The sequence below is a fragment of the Monosiga brevicollis genome, genomic scaffold, assembly GCF_000002865.3.
Source record: "Monosiga brevicollis MX1 MONBRscaffold_9 genomic scaffold, whole genome shotgun sequence".
Taxonomy (NCBI): Eukaryota; class Choanoflagellata; order Craspedida; family Salpingoecidae; genus Monosiga; species Monosiga brevicollis.
Window position 1 is genome coordinate 67,004 of NW_001865046.1, and position 17,833 is coordinate 84,836.

Genomic DNA, 17,833 nt, shown 5'->3' on the forward strand with positions numbered 1-17,833 from the left:
CGTGAGGCCCGGCGGCGATCGTTTTGTAAGCGAAGACGAGAAAGCCGAGGATGAATAGGACAAGAGGGGAGGCGCCGTCCTACCCAATAATGTCTTCGAGGTACTCCAGGAGACCATCGTCATTCTCATGCTGGGCCTTGGGCTTCATCATGGCAATGGATTCAACCTCGCCTTGCAGGATAAGGAAGCGGTTATGGTCGAGATCAATGCCCTTGGCCCGGAGAAGGGTGCCAATCTCCTTAAAGGTCATTTTCTTGCCGTTGAGATAGTAGTTGGATTGGTTGGCACTGGTGGCTTCACGCATGACCACAAACTCGGAGTTTGGAACTGTCTCATACGAGCCATCGGGCTACCATGGCAATGAGTGTGGGGAGAGCTCGAAACCATGAGAGTCGGCCAAGTTTTTTTCAAACGAGGGGGCGAGACGGTTGTTGGTCACTGGGTGGATCGCTGTCGTCCGATTGCAGGGCTCACCTTGTCAATGACTTCAGAGAAAAAGACGGAGACTCGGCACGAGTCGAGGTTGGTGTGACCCTCTGACTTGTGGATGAGATCCTTCAGTTTTGCTTGGCGGATCTTCTTGGCGCGGTAGCCAAAGACAAAAAGGAGGGCATCAATCACATTGGATTTGCCACTGCCGTTGGGACCCACGACGGACGAGAAGCACTGCACCAAGCCAAATTAAAGAAAAAAACCATGACGGGTCAGAGGGATGAGCAAAGTCATCTGGACTTGGACCGAGGCAGGACTTTTTATTTGTCTGCTGATCGCCATCCATGACGGCCGGTGGTGTGCCTTGGCGTACCTGGTGGAATGGACCGACTTCCTGGACACCCAGATAGGATTTGAAGTTTTCCATGCGCATATGTGTGATCATGAGGCGAGCCGATGGGCTATTGGGGACGGTGCCGGCGGCCACAACTGGGGTGGCCGTGTCCATTGAGGCTTCAGCGGGGGAAGCCATCTTGCACGTGAGGTGGGTGGGTCCGAAGCAATGCGCGCGACCCCTTGTGTGGTGTCGCTGTTCTCCGGAAAGAGGTCTGTCGCGGCCTGACCGGTCGCTCACAACCTGCGGACGATGACAAGGGGGGCAAGTCGTGTTTTGGCGAAGAAAGCGAAAAAAAAAAAAAAAAAAAGCAGATCCAGGTCAGAGCTGGCGATGCGACGCTTGCTTGTGTAAGCTTGTGGGGTTGCGCGCAGTCATTCAGATTCGAGCTGCAAAAGGGCAGCAGCACAAGAATTTCAGAGGCTTGCGCGACCCACCTCAAGCAGCGAACGGAGCTTTCAAAGAAAAGAAAACCGAAAAACCGGAAAACCAAAAAAAAAAAGGGAAGGCAAAGCCCTCGGCAACAAAAAGAGCGATGGCCTTGTCCAACGCAAGCAAATGCCCAAGCCTCGACCAAAGCCGAAAGGAAATCTGCGTCGCGGGTTTTTCAGGATTTCGCGGGACTTCAACGAACGGGCGGGCGAAATAATCTGATTTTTGAATTTTGGCGGGGTGATAGCGTTGTGAACATTAGTTGACAACCGGAATGAAAAACCTCGTTGACAACATTGATTGTGAACGGGAAACTTCAAGAGCGGAGACTCGGATCGGAGACTTGGTGTCATGCTGATGCGATATGAGGTGAGCCAGCGCCTCTCATTCTCGCGCCATCTTTCCCTCACGTCGCCCGATCGTGTTCCTTCCCCAGCAGCTGCAGTTTGTCCTGACCTTTACTATCAAACCTCCCCCCAAACCTCCCCCATTCTATCCCTGGCGGCTGCCATTCCTCTGACAACCCCAGTTCCCGCTTTTGCTTTTGGACCCCCAACACCAACAGCTGCCCCAGCAGAAGCAACACACCGCTTGCCTTTATCACGTCCTCCGACTCCTCCCACACATCAAAGGGCGTCCTCGTTTTCACACCGGACACACGCAACCCGCTTCACCCTTCTCTGCCTTCATGTGGATTCTTACATGTGCTTCCCGAACATCAAACGGGTTCAAGCCGTAAGCGGGCTGCAACCCAACAGCTCCCACACATCATATGCGAGGCTGCAGCTGCTGGCGCTTGCACGAAAACACAAAGAGAGAGAGAGAAAGAGAGAGAGAGTGTGTGTGTGGAGGACGCTTGGGATGCATTTTCTTCTCTCTCTCTCTCTCTCGTTCCGTCTCGTTCCGTCTCGTTCCGTCTCGTTCCAGTCTCGTTCCAGTCTCGGTCTGGTGCTCTGAGCGATCGGATCAGTGTTTGATCTGCAGAAGATCGATCGCACACAAACACACACACACGTCTACGTCTACGTCGCTGCCACTTGTCGTCGTTTTGATCGTTGGGTGTCATACTCCTAAAAGAATCCTTCAAGATGGCTCTTCAAGAGTTTGATTTTAGCGACTGGTATGCCGCCGCGCCTCAGGGCAGCCACGATCTCAGCGAGATGGACTTTGGCTCATCCCTCAGCAGTCTGGACCAAAGCAAGGCAAATCTCACCGCCGAGCTCTCGGGGGAGACCACAAGCAAGCGTGCCAAGACGACAGACAAGAAGCAGCTGAACAAGCAGGCCGCAGATCGTTACCGCCGTAAGAAACGCCAACAGTTTGAGGAGCTGCAAAGCCAATCCTCTGAGCTGGCTGATGAGAACAAAGCTTTGAGCGTCAAGTGTGAGCGTCTGGAGAACGAGGTGGCCTACCTCAAGGACCTTCTCATGACCACCATCAAGACATCTCAGACGGCGCCTGCCACCGCGCAACCTAGCCTGGATGGACTCGACGCCACCGTCGACCCCGCCGTCTTGGAGGCCGTCCCCCCGGCTCTGCACACCCTGGTCAAGACGCTTGTCAACCAGCGCCGCTCAGTTATGGAGGCCCGCTTTGCTGCTCTGGAGGAGAAGATTGCACACCTCGCCGCCAAGTGCTGCTGAGTTGCGATACCACCAAGCTTCTCAATGGCCAGCGGCCTAAACTCTAGGCTTTTTTTTTGTTCATAGCCCCGCTTGCACATGTCTTGGCACCTCAGTTCTGTGACTTTCTGCCGCATGTGTATCTTTTTGCCTTTGTTATCTTTTTTTTTTTTTTCCTCTCATACTCTCTCTTGAGTGGGTCGAGTTTAACCCCTCTCCGTTGCGCCCTGGTGGCGACCTTCATGGCCGAGTCCACGATTGAATATTCAAAGATAATCTAAACTGCTTTTTCCCAATTAACCCTTACCTTTCCATGTGCGCATACCACACAATCATGGCACCCATGCATTCATTTGACAGTGGGCAGCGTAAGGCTATGCATCCACCACGGACAGCGCCCGCTTTGAGGATGGAACGTGCTGTGACGCCTGTGGAATCCAAATCCAGATTGGTCAAACGATACAATTCACATGTCAATCATCCATCCAAAAGCCGTGACACCATGGCCAGCCCAAGGCCCCACACGTAACACATACACATGTACTGGACGCTCAAGGGCGTCTCATGACACAACATGCTTGGTCATGGTATCTGTACTGGCAGGAGATGGCTGTCATGCACAACGCTGAGCATCCTTGCGACCCGATGCCGAGAGGAGCTCGTGCGCGGGCACCACAACTTTTGATCCTCGCCGCTGCCGGCTGCCAGGGGGGTTGATCAAAACTGTCTGCTGCGTGAGGTCGGCCAACACAAAGTTGCCAGGTGTCCGTAATAGACTCTTGCGACGTTCGCTTCGTCCAGCCGATGATGTGGCACCATGATACAGCAAACGCTTCTTGCTTCCGATGCGCGAAGGCGCGTCCTGGTCAGCAAATTCCAGCACCATTTGTGACCGCGTTTCAGCAAACTGCACCCGCCGCGAGCGCTCCGTCGCCAACGGTGACACATCTAGCCCTGCCATGGCTTCACCCAAATCAGCAAAGCTCGGCTGCAAAAAAAACACATCCCAATGAGTGAATGGAGGACGCACCGGCCCGCACGCGCACACACACATCATCCAGAGACGCAGAACAACCCACCTGAGCATCGTTGCCCCGGATAAGCTTGGTGTACTGATAGCCTGCGTTACGAGTGGTATTGAACATGGTCTCACGGGCCAGCGCGCGAGCAACCACCACATCGGCATTACGATGCGAGCGGCTGCTGGCACCGCCACGCCCGGAAACCTGGCTCCCCGAATGACTCCCCCGCAAGCACCCATTGGAGCCCGATGAGCCGTCCGGGGCGTCGGCATGTACACCCGTGGTCTGGCCTGAGCGCTCACGGATTCTTTTTTGGAGAGCCATGCGCCGTGCTCGCAGCTCGGCTAGCCGCTCTCGTTTCTGCTCCAGCTCTTGCATTCCCGGGCGGGCTCGCGTTGAGCTCGGAGCCGCGGCTGGTGTGACTGCAGCCGAGCCACTGAGCGCGGGCGTGGGTTGGCTAGCCGTTGCGGTGGCGTTTGTGGCTGGCGCAACGGTTGCCTTGAATACAATGCGAGAAGGAGCTGGGGCAGCGGTTCCTGAACGAGGCGTCTTGGCGACCGTCTCCTTTGTGATACTGCTCGTGTTTGCACCTTCCCAGCTCCAGCCCCCAGCACCTGGTTGCTCTGGCGCTGGCCATGACACGGTCTCGCTGTCGCTGGTGCCCGCCTTGAGAGGCGTAACAGTACCCACAGTGGCTGCAGGTGCCTCCTGGCTTGCCTTTTGCCGCTGTTTCCACCGCTGCTGAGCCATCCATCGGCGACATTGCCGTTGAAGCAAACGCACGGCGTGCTGAATCTGTTGATACCGGTGCCGAGCTACGTGACATCGCCAGCAAGCCTGAATTCGTAGGGCTGCGGCACGCCTTTGTCGAGTGAAAAGGTCGGTGTGCTGCATCTCCACCGTCTCAGAATGTACCGCCGTGGGCTCGATGGCGTCTTCTGATTTATCCTAAGGGAGTGGCGGCGCGCAGATTCTCCTTGGTTGAGCCGCGGGCCCTGGTCATTGAGGTGCGGGGAGATCGGAGACTCACCTGATAGATACACAGCTGCGTGCGACGACGGCGGCGCAGCTGCTTCATCTTGGCTCGTTCGACGGCGGAGGGCTGACCAAAAAAAACTTCATCCTCGGAATCTGTCGCACAGGCCAGCGCAGCCAGCGGTGTGCCGACAGCCTTCAACGTCGGGAGGCGTGACGCTTGGATCGCATGGTTGTTGGTCAGGCCCCCCAGAGGGCGACGCGATGGCGTCACAGCAACCTGCCTGGCTGACATGCTGCGAACCAACCAGCCCACCTAGGCTCTGAGCAGATCCAGGCTATTGTGCATGGACAACAACACCGCTTCTCTTCAGCTCCACCAGCCCGCCCGGGGCTCAAGCGCAGAATGTGCCAAAGCAAAGCAATGTGATGGCTCTGCAGAAACGAAACCCAGGCTCAGGGGACCAGGGGACCAGGGGACTGGGCCGCAGGGCAAGAAGGACAGGGTCCACAGCGACCAGCACCGACGATGAACGAGTGCGCACCGGAAATGATGACCAAAGAGTCATCCCAATTTAAATTTTCCCACCACCATTCTTTGTATCAAATTCAACCCCATAAACTTCCTTTAAATGATAGTCCAAAACAATAAGTTTTTAAAGTGTAAATATCCGTCACAGTGCGCCAGTGACCGAGCCACATCACTTAACACGGTACGCGGCGCATCTCGCTCATCAGTGGCTCGCCGACTCGGTTCGTCCGTTCGTCCGTGCGTCCGTGCGTCCGTGCGTCCGTGTGTGTCTGTTTGTGTGTGCGCGTCAACCAAGGCGCGTACTGCTTGTGCACAGAGGCAGGGGTCGGCAGGGTACCAATTCGTGTGGCCACTTTGTTGGGGCTGCTGGCGTGTTTCTGTGGTCGAGGTCATCAGCGGCTGGTTGTTGTTTTTGTGCCGTCAAGTGGCCGCGACAGCTCGTGGCTTGACATCTCACTCCGCTGGCTGGCAGACACTTGGAATTCACTTCTCTGCTTTTTCGCGCACGGTGCTTAGGCCGACACCCTCTTTCTTTGTGCGGTCGGCTGTCAAAGCTCTGCCTTGTCTTTTTGTATCTTACTCTGTATCAGGCGCTTTGCGGAGTCGTTTGCTTCACCAGCTCCAGCACCACCGTCGCCATGGTGCGTATGTGCCGCAGTCTACACGCTGGGCTCGCAAGCCTCGTCATCGCAGTACCGCCTTTGCTTTGACACCAACAGCGCTCACCAGATATTTGCCGACCCCGCGCTCTATCCGTCGCGGGACATGCATCTCCTGGGTGCTATGCAGTCGATCATGGAGTACAACGGTTCGGCCATGGTGGCCATGACCGGCAAGGGCTGCATCGCCATCGCTGCCGATCGCCGCCTCGGAGCCCAGGCACAGACCGTGGCCACAGACTTTCAGAAGCTCTTCCAGATGGGGCCAACCCTCTTTGTCGGCCTGCCCGGACTTGCCACCGACGTGCAGACCTTGTGCGTGCTTGCGACAAAGGCCCGTCGCCCTGACCTGCCACGACACTTTTGGGGAAACCGCCACATTCTGCTCACTTGGTCTTACTTGTTTTGTGCTTGCTGTGTGCCACAGCTCACAGCGCCTCACCTTCAAGCTTAAGCTGTACAAGCTGCGTGAGGAGCGGGACATTGAGCCCAAGGCCCTGACCAACTTAATATCCAGCATGCTCTACGAGAAGCGGTATGACACCCCAAAGCTGCCTGAGCACTGCCTTGCCGGCTCCAGCCTCATAACTGCCTTGGACTTGGTGATTAGATTTGGGCCATACTTTATTGAGCCTCTCATCGCAGGCCTGGACAAGGACGGCCAACCCTACGTCGCATCAACTGATGTCATTGGCTGCCCCATGGAGACGACCGACTTTGTGGTTGGCGGTACCAGCTCGGACCAGCTCTTTGGCATGTGTGAAAGCCTCTACAAGCCCAACATGGTACGGGCTCCAAGATGACCACCCTCTCTTCGGAGCGGCTTGACACTCTTTTTCGTCCCCCCTCCTCTTCTCTTCTTGTTTACTTGCAAGTCTACGCCTGGTAGCTGACAGCTCGTTGTAATTATAGGAACCGGATGAGTTGTTCGAGGTTGTATCGCAGGCTCTGCTGAATGCTCAGGACCGCGATGCCCTTGCCGGCTGGGGTGGTGTCGTTCACATTGTGTAAGTTTTGGTACAGCTCGACCGTCACCACATTGTTCGCGTCGACTTCTCATGCGCGTGATCGCGGCTTCTGCCGTGGGTTGGATGCATCATGCAGGGAGAAGGACAAGGTGACGACGCGCACGCTGCGCGGTCGCATGGACTAAACACTCAAGCTCGCGAGGGCTACACCCCCGCGTTGTTTTGGCGCCCAAGGCGCTCGTGCATTCTTCCTGTTTCTGTGTTTTGACGTTTTGTACCTCTTGTGTGCTGCCCCTCTGCTCTCCCCACCTTGGCACACAGTGCCGGTGACACATGTACCTTCCCGCCCGTTGGGATGGTGGCATTTTCTGTCGCTTTCAGTTGGGCCTTGGATCTGAGCGCGAGATCTGTATTTGTTTGGCTCACCCGAAAGTTGACCGAATTTGACTACGCTTCAACTCAATTCATGCTCTTTTTGAGCCATGTGCTGGAGTTGATGTCACATACAGCCTTGCTCGCGGCAAATTTTCATAGCTTTGCAGCTGCGCCCTTATCCACAAACCAGAGGGGCAAACCTGTAGCGCTTCGTACCATGGAGGCGGGTAGCTGGCAGTCGCCATCCATCAGCACTGAGCGTAGCACCTCTGATTTGCCATCACCCGCCGTGATGAAAGCCACTTGACCTGCATGGCTGAGCGCCTTGAAAGTCAACGTGATGCGCTGTGGCGGCGGCTTGGGAGAGTCAGAGATGGATGCCACCAGCTTGTCCTGCTCTTGCAAGAGTGGATGCTCGGGGAAGAGGGAGCAGGTGTGGCCGTCCGGCCCCATGCCCAACAGGACAACGTCTAGCCGGCCCTCCGAGCCCAAGCTGGCCTTCATGTCTGCCTCGTAGGCCGCTGCTGCCTGCTCCACGGGCAAGCCGGCGTCAATCGCATGCACCTGCTCTGGCTTGATGTTCAGCTGATCTCAGTCCCATGTGACGTTTTTGTTCAGTGAGGCATTGGACACGACAATACAAAATGGATATCTGAACAAGGCTAACAGCGCGGAGCGGGTGGGGGCATTCAGCGGCGGACCTTGGCCATGCAGGTTTTGCGGACTTCCTTGTAGTTGGACTCATCATCGTCGTGTGCCACCAGGCGCTCATCAGCAAAGTAGACCTAAATGGCACAGGGAAAGCAAACGCAAGCAGTAGACAAGGACCAGGCCAGGATGCACAGTCAGACCAATCAGCAAGGGTGTGCCATCTCAGCGGCCCGCGGCGGCTCCAAGCCTCCAACACAACGAGAACGTCAGACCATACCTGCCACTTGTCGGGCTGGCAGCGCTTCACCAAATCATCAGTCAAGCCACTCGCCAGGATAGAGGGTAGGCTGCCACCGCTAAAGGCAACGCTGAAGCTTTGGTGGTCAGCGATGGCTGCCTCTGCCTGTTCGCAGAGCCACTTCGCCGCGGCCTGGCCAACGCCGGCCTTGTCGTCTGCCACACGCACTTGATCCATGTTGTCGAGTTGACGTTGAGATGACGGAAAAGAGCCTCCCCGAAGTCGTCGCAGCCGATACTCTTCAGGCCACGAGTCTTGCGATACCAGCCAGAACCAGCTCACTGCCACCAGAACCAATATGCGTACACTGGTCGACCCCCTGTTCTGCATTGACTCGACTGCCACAAAAAAAATTAAAAAAAAAAAAAAAAAAAACACAACACGAAACTCGTGCAAATGACCAACCCCAAGTTTAGTGACTTGGAGCCTTTTTTTTTTTTTTTCTTTTTTCATGAGGTGTTGTGTTTTGTTCTTTTCAGATGCTTGGCAGACGAGCGCTGTATTTGTTGGTGGGAAAACTAGCTGCTCGTTTGCTGGCGCGCCCGGTCAGCCTGCGTAGGCTGTTGATGCTTTAGATTGACACGCGTCATTCTTTGAAGGCCGGAACCAATGAATTCAAAGTTTTTGGTGAATGTTTCTTCAGAAACAAACCTCAAACAACACAGAAAAGTCGCTTTACGACTACAAAAGGGTGAAACTTGCCAGCATTGGTCAATCAGAGAGAGAACCAGATGGGGACAGGCAAACGGGACGAATATCATGCGAGCACGCTATGCTTGCCGGGTGTAAACGTACATGTTTACCAGCTCGGCATGCGTCGAGTATTCATGGCCCAGCTCATGCTTGAGGTCATCCTCGTGCGGCACATCGTGAGCGCGTGCTGCTGCTTCAATGAGCTGGTCCAAGGCAGCCAACCGTCCAGGACCAAGGACTTGTGTGAGCTGAAGGCGACACTCTTCTGCCAGCCGTCGCCGATTGCTTGACTTGGTGGCTGTCGACCCAGAGCCGCGATGGGCCTTGGGCAAGTGTGTGGCCAATTGGTCTGCTGTCATGGATAGCGAAAGCGTCATGTTGGCAATCAGAGACGCTTCATCATCCGGCGCGACAGTGCTCCGACTCCCAGCCTCGCTCGCATCGTCGTCCTCGTCGTCTTCCTCTTCCTGCTTGCGCACGATTCAGAAGGGAACCCGTGACCGACAAGCAATGCGCGGTCAGTGAGGGGTGCGTGCAAAGTACAGGACAAGAAAAACAAAAACAAAAAAAACACTCGAAGTACGTACGTCCTCCGAATCCGAGGAAAGAGAGAGATCATCATCCGTGTCCGCAGTGTACTTGTTGCTGGAGCTACGCGGGTGCATGCGTGGCGACGGTGTATTGGTCGCTTCACCATGGTGCCTTTGTTGCCGGCGGGCGCTAGCATTTACCAATTTACCAAGCCAAATGCGTGAGGGGGGTGATAGGGAAGTGGTCCACAAATGGACATAGAAGGTGGGTGAGCACTAAAGCTACTCACTGGCGAGCGCGGCTATTCCCAAAGCTTGCGCGCTGCATGCCTGGCGATTCGACATCCCCTTCTAAGGTTGCGAAATGGGGGGAAAAAAAGCGCAAGATCAGCTCGGCGCACACAAAAACGTGAGCCACTCACATGTTCGGCCACCTGACGTACCGCCAGAAACGGCTCGCCGGGTCGGGCGTGAGCGTCGGCGCTCAACCTCATTCCCAGTTTCTGCAGCTATATTGCACACACGCACATGCATACACGTCCATGTAAATACACAGAGTCAACACACACGCGCGTCAAGGCTTGTCAGGGACTTCTGCCCTAGTGGCAGTAACATACTTGAGTGACTGAGTTGGTGGGGCTGCTGAGCACGGGACTCAGCAGGTGCGCGCGTTTCAAGGCGATCGGCGATCGGCGGTTCGGCCGGCTTGGCGGGTGCTGATGTGGCGCGGCCTCGTGTGCCACGAGGCGCAGCTCGAGCTGCCTGTGCCGATTTTCGACTGGCGCGAAGGAGAGAAACCGTGAGATCGGACCCAAGCCACCGAGGTAACCTGTGTCTGGTGTAGGTCAGCGTTCTTGCCAATATTGGTATAGCCAGTAGCACGAGACGGGCTGGGCATACCTCATGGTTTCATCCACCAAGCGCTGCATGTGGCGCTTGACAAAGCGGTCAGACAAAATCATCTGCGTAGAGGGACGCAGCTCTAAGTGCACAAAACCGAAAACGGTGAATGCGACGACGTGAAATCGGTTCGTACTGCTCTCAAAGGTTAAGCACGTGATGAGGGCGGGGGAAAGGAAATCGGACAAACAAACCGGCTTCGCGTTGGAGCAGAGACATGTTGAAGGCGTTGAGGTCGTCTGAGTACGCCAGCGGTATCCGCGGGACCGTATCTTGAAGCACTTTGATGAGGAGTTTTGAGAGATTATTGGCGCTAAACGCTGGCTTGAGCGTAGTCAACTCGTACAAACAGCATCCGAGCGACCAAATGTCGGATTTATGATTGTACTCCTATCCAAATCGCCCCGTGACTGAGTCGGCAGACTGTGGCCCGCGAACGAGGATGGGTGGTAGATATTACCTCTTGAGAAAGAAGCTCTGGTGCCATGTAATAAGGGGTGCCAATCATCTGCAACCAGGGTGCGTGCCGGGTGGGTTTCAATGAGACCAAGCGTCAGACGGCGCAAGGTTGAGGTCGCGCCATTCGTACCGTCGAGGCCATGTCTTCCGAATTCTCCAGTTGACGAGCAATGCCCAAATCGCCCACCTACGAGAAATGGTTTGAAAATTCATGCGAGTGGGCAGTTGTACGAGTCCACGACAGATGGACCAAGGAACAACACGCTTCTGCGGGCTCACCTTGATAATGTCACTGCGGGTCAGAAAGATGTTCTGCGTCTTGAGGTCACGATGCAAAACGTTTTGGCTGTGGAGATATTGCAACGCCAACGTAATCTATTGATTTCACCAGAAGGTCGGAAAGAAGAAAAAAAAAGAAACAGGAAACGGATGAATTCTCATGGAAACGTAATGGGCATGGCTTGATTGGCAATCGTTTGCTGACCTGGCAAAACCAGTCCATGATCTGGTTCTCTGGGAAAAGAGCACCAGCCGAGGCTTGTTGCTTGATGCTGCAATCAAACCCCGAGTCGAGATGAGTTTGTTGATAACGGGATGACAAAAGTTAGGCAGCAACGAATCTTTACCGCGTATAAAGATCGCCGCCTTCACAGTACTGCATGACAATGCACAGCTCATCACCCGACGGAGACTTGAAGGAGTCCCGGTGCTTGACAATGTTTGGGTGGCTGAGCTTTGAGAGAAGCTGTGATTCGCGCTCGGCCAGGAGCGCGTTGTTCAACAGGCGGCAGTCCATGACCTTGACAACATACTGCACACGCCAGCACCGCCAGCAAGCCGCATGATGATCATGTAAGAGGAGGTGGAAAGCAGAAGCAACACGCAAGAAGCAGCCTCTGCAATTGAAGACCGAGCCCGCGAGACACACTTTGGATTTTGAGGTACGCTTGGTCTGGTGGACGAGGTAAACGCTACCGTACGATCCACGCCCAATCTGCCGCTCCACGTTGTAGTGGTGCTGGGCCAGCCATTTGGTCACATCCTCCATGATTGGTCCGCACGCCCCGCGCCCGCGCTGGGGCGACGGAGCAATCAATCAAAGCACAAGTACCAGATGGGGTCCGAAGAAGCGCTCCAACAAGGCTTGTGGCCCCGTGCAAGCGCGGATGCTTGCCGCAGACGTGCTCGGCTCGACTAGCCCAGCGATAGCAAGGGCGCGAGCTATGCGGGAGCATTGCATTCACGCAAGGCATTCACACCAGACCATGAGTTCAGATGCCACGCCTGGTGCGGCCCATAAGCTTCCAAAGCCATGTCAACGTCCACCGCCACTGGTCAGGGTCCTCCTCTGGGGACCGACCCAAAGACGCCAAGGGGCCGAGACGCAACAACGACAGACATGGACGCCCCCAACACGTCAACGAACAGCAACGTGACCCAGATTCATCCAAACAAGCACATGCACACACACACACACACTTCATCCATACGGATACAGGCACAGGCAAACCAAGATGATAGCGACGACAAGCACCGTCCGGCTGCCATTCCAGAGCCCCGCGCATCGCCCGCTTACCAGAAAGTGAGAGTGTTCTACTGCATGTGTGGCTTGGCTGTAAGCTGTGTGTGGGGTATTATGTGGTGTTGACTTACAGGGATGGCTGTATATGTGTGGCGATTTGGTGTGAACCGTGTGGCAGAGCTGAATCTGACATTGACAGGGAACATTAACGTGAAGATGACCTCTCCATAATAAAACACCCATGATTATCTGACAAATTGTGATGCGGATCAAAAAAACAAACGAGTTTTGAATAGAAGCAACACGGCCGGGAAGTGGGTTGCAAATCTTTTATAACGGCGCTCCCTCGTTCAAACCGTAAAACGTCGATCAACGCTGACGGTCCGAGATCATTTTTGCCTTTTGTTCGATTCGGCTCAAGTTCAGTGGCAGCGACTCGCCCCCGGCAACTCTTCGGTTCCATCCCCGCAGAAACCAATACCATGGCTGACATTCACGTAAGTTCAAGCCAATCAACGGCCACCAACACTGGGTCGTGGCGTGGAACATGAGCGCTGGCCGGGACGAAAGCAACATTCAAACCTCTGATTCCAACAAGAAGAAAAAAAAAAAAGATAACACATCATATCATGACAAGCATGAAAGACGTGTGAGCGCCGACCGGCCTCCTTCCCCCGAACGGGGTCGCGGCGGCGGCAGCAGCAGCATCAGCAGCAGCAGCAATGAACACGGACTCCTCGATGGCACGACGGCAGGCCCGTTCAGCCTGAATAACTCTTAGTTCCTTGAACCGGTCGGCCAGACAAGCTGGCTCCTGATTTGCAGAACACTCCTCTTTACGCCAGTTTGCATGGAGTCAAGGGTGGCGAGCTGGCAATGTGGGAATCGCTGCCTTTCGCTTGACCGGATGCTTTCTGACAAGCTTGGCGACGGATGCCCGCATCGAGCGGCGTGAGGCTCTGCATATCTTGCATGCTGCTCCTTCTTGCTCTGCGCTCTTTGCTCCAAGCGGAACCTCGAGTTGTGGACGGGAATGGCAGCAGCATGGCTCGATATTAAAAGCCAGTGTGTCTGTTGTCCCGGACCACTGCTACTGCCGGCATGAACAATTTTAACCATCCGCTTCGATCAGACGATCCCGAATGATAGCGGCGGATGGGTTGGCCGCAGCAGTGGTGGTCACGGTGGCGACAAACCATTTTCGCCCCAGTCCCCCACGTCATTTGGCAATGGCGTCGGGTACGCACTGGCCACATCAGGACGGCGACGTTGACGGTCAAGGCTGGCAGGCAGACAGGCGAACGGATTCACTTTCATAGGGATCACGAACCACAGCAAAGTTGACTCCATTTGATTTACTTTTAATAAACCTCGGGCTCTCTTGTTCCAGCGCCACGACCACTTTGCTCGCTTCCTCGCCCTCTGCTCCTTTGCGTCTTCCTCCCCTACTTTCTCATGCAAGCATTGTCTGCAACAACGCCTCTTGGTGACCTGCCTGGGTACCACTGCATTTTCTGTTTTTCTTTCTCTTTTATGTCTTGCCACGCCTGTTCTCCGCTCCTCCAGAACGACGAAGATCTCCTCGAGTATACCGAGGAGGCCGAGCCCGAGACCACTGGAACCAAGGATGTTGCCAAGGACAAGGGCTCTTACGCTGGTGCCCAGACCGCTGTCTTCCGTGACTTCCTTCTGAAGCCCGAGCTTCTGCGTGCCATTACCGAGTGCGGTTTTGAGCATCCTTCTGAAGGTTCGCCCCTTTTATCCCTCGTGGCCAGCGAGACTCTGCTTAAATCAGCAGCCCGCCTGGTCACTTTTTTGACTGACCGCATCTTGTACGTGTGTGCCTTTGATAGTGCAACAGGAGTGCATTCCTCAGGCCATTCTGGGCGGTGATGTCCTCTGCCAGGCCAAGAGCGGTATGGGCAAGACTGCGGTTTTTGTCATCTCCACCCTCCAACAGCTGGAGCGTGAGGAGGGCAAGGTCAATGTCCTTGTCTCGTGCCACACCCGTGAGCTTGCTTACCAGATTGCCCGCGAGTACGAGCGCTTCTCCAAGTTCTTCGACCCCGTCCCCAAGACGGCTGTCTTCTATGGTGGCACTCCCATCGGCAAGGACGAGAAGGTCCTCCGTGACGATGTCCCCGTACGTTGATCAGGACGCACAACCCCCATCTGGCCCAAGCTAGCCGTGCTCTTCTGTTTCCCACTCGCTGCTCATGACCTTGACACACAGAACATTGTCGTCGGTACGCCCGGTCGCCTCAAAGCCCTGGTCAACTCTGGTGCCCTCAAGCTTTCCAACGTCAAGCACTTCATCCTTGATGAGTGCGACAAGATGCTCGATCAGCTCGGTATGTCTGACCAGAAGGCATGACCCTGCGTTGGTGGTTGCTGGATGGAATCGTGTTACTCATGTGTCTGCTGTCGTTGTAGACATGCGCCGCGATGTTCAGGAGATCTTCTTGAAGACTCCCGTCCAGAAGCAGGTCATGATGTTCAGCGCCACCCTTTCCAAGACTTCGCGTGAAGTGTGCAAGAAGTTTATGGATGATGTGAGTTTTCATTTTCCCCGCCCCCTCTTCCTCGTCAGACCATGATGCAGCATCCGTGTCGCGTCCCGATGTTGCATGTACAGGTGTGATGCTTTGATGCTTTACCTCATCTGCGTGCGTGTTTGATCTAATGTCTGCAGCCCATGGAGGTGTCGATCGATGACGATGCCAAGCTGACCCTGCACGGCCTCAAGCAGCACTACGTCAAGCTGCTCGAGGAGCAGAAGAACCGCAAGCTGCTCGATCTGCTTGACGCCCTCGAGTTCAACCAGGTCGTCATCTTTGTCAAGAGCGGCCGTCGCGCTGAGACCCTCTCGGCGTTGCTCCAGGACCAGATGTTCCCCGCTACCCACATCCATGGTGGTCGCATGCCCCAGGCTAAGCGCCTTGAGCGTTATCAGCAGTTCAAGAACTTTGAGAAGCGTATTCTTGTCGCCACCGATGTCTTTGGTCGTGGCATGGATATTGAGCGCGTCAACATCGTCATCAACTATGACATGCCCGAAGACACGGAGGAGTCAGATGCCTCGGACACCTACCTCCATCGCGTACGTACTGGTTTCGGTGGGGAACGGGACCTTGACCACAAAAGTCAATGCCATTGTGCTGGTGTCGTGTGTGTGTGTGTGTGTGTGTGTGTGTGTGTGTGTGTGTGTGTGTGTGTGTGTGTGTGTGTGTGTGTGTGTGTGTGTGTGTGTGTGTGTGTGTGTGTGTCCACTTCTTGTTCTGCGTCTTGATAATTACCTGCTCATCGCCTCACGTCGGGGGTATTGCTATTGTTGATAGGTGGCCCGTGCCGGTCGTTTCGGCACCAAGGGTCTGGCCGTTTCTTTCGTCTCCACGGACGAGGATGCCACCGTCCTGAACAAGGTCCAAGACCGCTTTGCCGTCCAGGTGACCGACTTGCCTGAGAATTTGGAGAAGTCCCTTTACATGGAGGATGCTGCTTAAGCCTTTTCTGTGCTTCTGCGCGCCCCCTGCGTGCGTGTGGCTCGTGGATGTGGGCGCAGCTGCTTGTCTGTGCGTGCCTTTTTTTGAGTCCTTGCCAAGTTTTCCTTTTTTGTCTATGGAGCTCCCCAGCAATAATCAAACACACAACTGATGCATAGAATGCTCTATGACACACAAACACGATCACACCTAGACTGGGACTTGGGTATTGAAGTTGCATGGGTGAAGCACAGGGCGCCAGATTACCATTTTTGGATTGAGACTGCTCACACGTCAGAGCAGGCAAGCAACGGAATGCGTCAAAGAGATGTGATAACATCTCGGAACCAGGTCACTTCCTGCATGCCTGCTGCACCCCCCAAAAGCCAGGGTGCCATAGACACGCATGCATGCGCTCGGCGCATACATACGGCCCCAACTACACTCGAGAAGGAACAATAAGACACAAAATAACAAAGGCCAACTGCCAAGAAGTGGGTGGTCGAACGCGGGTAAGCGGCTTGCGAGTTCAACAAGCTTTGAGAGAGGTCATCTCATCAAGCTTCTTTGAAACCACACATTGGGGAGTTGATTATTGGGCTTTGGATTTATCCTTTTTGCTCTTCTTGGCCTTGGTTGGGGTGTCGGAGGCAACGTCCTTATGACCGCGTTTCTTGCTGCTGCTTGGTGTTGGGGCCGCGTCCTCCTTGCTCTTTTTGCTCTTGTGCTTCTTTTTGCTACCCTCAACCTGGGGGGTGGCGCTCTGGCTCTGTACAGGTGTCTAAATCAAGCCAGCCGAGGACGTGAGGCGGAGGAAAAAAACACACACACAAAGAAGAAACAGCTCACAGCGAATTGGGGTTGAGTTGACAAAAAAAGAACACTCACGCGGACGGTCTCGACGGCCGGCACCTCGTCCTCCTCTTCCTCTTCCCGGAAATCAGGTCTGCAGGATTGCCAAGTGAGATGAGTTGGGTGCACGGGAGCAAATTCCAATCTGCAGTCAAACACTTGTCGGACACTGGTCTCTCGCGCGTACGACTTACCCTGTGCCAGGCTGGTTCATTTGTCCCTTGATATTGATGGCGCCGTGCGAGCTGCGCATGAGGTCGGCCACGAGGACAATCACCTTGGAGCCGATGGTCAGCTGACGTTCTGGCGTGGCTGCATGGTCATAAGTGTTCTCTGCTGCATTAAACTGGTAGTCGCGGGGCAGGTCTGCCTTGGCGACTGAAGCGTTAAACTGGTCGTTGATCTGTACGCCGACATGGGATTCGCTAATTTTATTGACGACGCCGCGGAGGAGCATGCCCACGCTAGGCTGGAAGACCTCAAAGTCCACCGTAACTTTGACGTGGATCGCGGCCATGTCCTCGTGGATCATGCCGTGGTCGTGATGCATGCGGATCGCCGTAATGCGGGTTGGCACGCCGTTGAGCGCGGGCAAAAAGTTGCCCAGCAGCATTTGTGTCTGTCGCCGCAAGCCCTCATGTACATCCTTCTGATGATGTGGCAAGAGGCGAATTGTCATGGGGTGCGAAACCCGCTTAGTCGCCTGGCGCAACCGCGGACTTGGCATCTTGCTCGGTGATATGGCCGCCTCACGTGGCTCAAGCAACAGTCCAAAAAGGCAGGACCCCCACCTTCGGGACCCTACCTCCTCTCAACCGCGGCCCACCACGGACAGCAAACACGATACAAAGATGGAATAAAAGGATAAAGGAAGCGGGGGAGGAGGGCGAACAAGTAAGGAAAAGGACCGTAGCCCAACTGCCATTGATCCTCCGCCACCACCGCCGCCGTTCGCGCGCTGAAGAAACTGTGTGTGTGTGTGTGTGTGTGTGTGTGTGTGTGTGTGTGTGTGTGTGAGTGTGTGAGCTCGTGTGT

General features: G+C 55.1%; 8 protein-coding genes across 8 annotated transcripts; 3 read left to right on the forward strand and 5 right to left on the reverse strand.

The window, feature by feature from the left end:
• Positions 1-79: 79 nt before the first annotated feature.
• Positions 80-877, reverse strand: MONBRDRAFT_7883 (uncharacterized protein; the record flags this gene model as incomplete). Its single annotated transcript, XM_001745560.1, has 3 exons — positions 80-349; positions 475-666; positions 806-877. The coding sequence occupies 3 exons, from the start codon at positions 875-877 to the stop codon at positions 80-82; spliced, it is 534 nt and encodes a 177-aa protein (XP_001745612.1).
• Positions 878-2,153: 1,276 nt separating this feature from the next.
• Positions 2,154-3,174, forward strand: MONBRDRAFT_32251 (uncharacterized protein). The gene has a single exon (XM_001745419.1). It carries the CDS (start codon positions 2,347-2,349, stop codon positions 2,899-2,901), a length of 555 nt encoding a protein of 184 aa, XP_001745471.1. The 5' UTR covers positions 2,154-2,346; the 3' UTR covers positions 2,902-3,174.
• A 199-nt stretch (positions 3,175-3,373) lies between these two features.
• Positions 3,374-4,796, reverse strand: MONBRDRAFT_36915 (uncharacterized protein; the record flags this gene model as incomplete). The annotated part of the gene is made up of 2 exons (XM_001745561.1): positions 3,374-3,868; positions 3,960-4,796. The coding sequence occupies 2 exons, from the start codon at positions 4,794-4,796 to the stop codon at positions 3,494-3,496; spliced, it is 1,212 nt and encodes a 403-aa protein (XP_001745613.1). The 3' UTR covers positions 3,374-3,493.
• A 1,378-nt stretch (positions 4,797-6,174) lies between these two features.
• Positions 6,175-7,477, forward strand: MONBRDRAFT_32253 (uncharacterized protein; the record flags this gene model as incomplete). Its single annotated transcript, XM_001745420.1, has 5 exons — positions 6,175-6,383; positions 6,496-6,603; positions 6,679-6,853; positions 6,981-7,075; positions 7,173-7,477. The coding sequence occupies 5 exons, from the start codon at positions 6,175-6,177 to the stop codon at positions 7,219-7,221; spliced, it is 636 nt and encodes a 211-aa protein (XP_001745472.1). The 3' UTR covers positions 7,222-7,477.
• An 8-nt stretch (positions 7,478-7,485) lies between these two features.
• On the reverse strand, positions 7,486-9,718 carry MONBRDRAFT_36917 (uncharacterized protein; the record flags this gene model as incomplete). Its single annotated transcript, XM_001745562.1, has 6 exons — positions 7,486-7,996; positions 8,113-8,196; positions 8,340-8,515; positions 8,643-8,698; positions 9,156-9,520; positions 9,641-9,718. 6 exons carry the CDS (start codon positions 9,716-9,718, stop codon positions 7,565-7,567), a joined length of 1,191 nt encoding a protein of 396 aa, XP_001745614.1. The 3' UTR covers positions 7,486-7,564.
• A 710-nt stretch (positions 9,719-10,428) lies between these two features.
• Positions 10,429-11,990, reverse strand: MONBRDRAFT_25087 (uncharacterized protein; the record flags this gene model as incomplete). The annotated part of the gene is made up of 8 exons (XM_001745563.1): positions 10,429-10,565; positions 10,678-10,873; positions 10,944-10,991; positions 11,073-11,129; positions 11,222-11,317; positions 11,427-11,493; positions 11,569-11,753; positions 11,871-11,990. The coding sequence occupies 8 exons, from the start codon at positions 11,988-11,990 to the stop codon at positions 10,429-10,431; spliced, it is 906 nt and encodes a 301-aa protein (XP_001745615.1).
• Positions 11,991-12,877: 887 nt separating this feature from the next.
• On the forward strand, positions 12,878-15,967 carry MONBRDRAFT_36918 (uncharacterized protein; the record flags this gene model as incomplete). Its single annotated transcript, XM_001745421.1, has 7 exons — positions 12,878-12,961; positions 14,031-14,211; positions 14,318-14,607; positions 14,698-14,815; positions 14,898-15,016; positions 15,157-15,564; positions 15,803-15,967. The coding sequence occupies exons 1-7, from the start codon at positions 12,947-12,949 to the stop codon at positions 15,965-15,967; spliced, it is 1,296 nt and encodes a 431-aa protein (XP_001745473.1). The 5' UTR covers positions 12,878-12,946.
• Positions 15,968-16,538: 571 nt separating this feature from the next.
• On the reverse strand, positions 16,539-17,477 carry MONBRDRAFT_7890 (uncharacterized protein; the record flags this gene model as incomplete). Its single annotated transcript, XM_001745564.1, has 3 exons — positions 16,539-16,727; positions 16,835-16,892; positions 16,993-17,477. 3 exons carry the CDS (start codon positions 17,475-17,477, stop codon positions 16,539-16,541), a joined length of 732 nt encoding a protein of 243 aa, XP_001745616.1.
• Positions 17,478-17,833: the final 356 nt, after the last annotated feature.

Coding starts and splice junctions, on each gene's coding strand:
- MONBRDRAFT_32251 (XM_001745419.1), top strand. CDS start 2,347: ATGGCTCTTCAAGAGTTTGATTTTAGCGACTGGTATGCCGCCGCGCCT.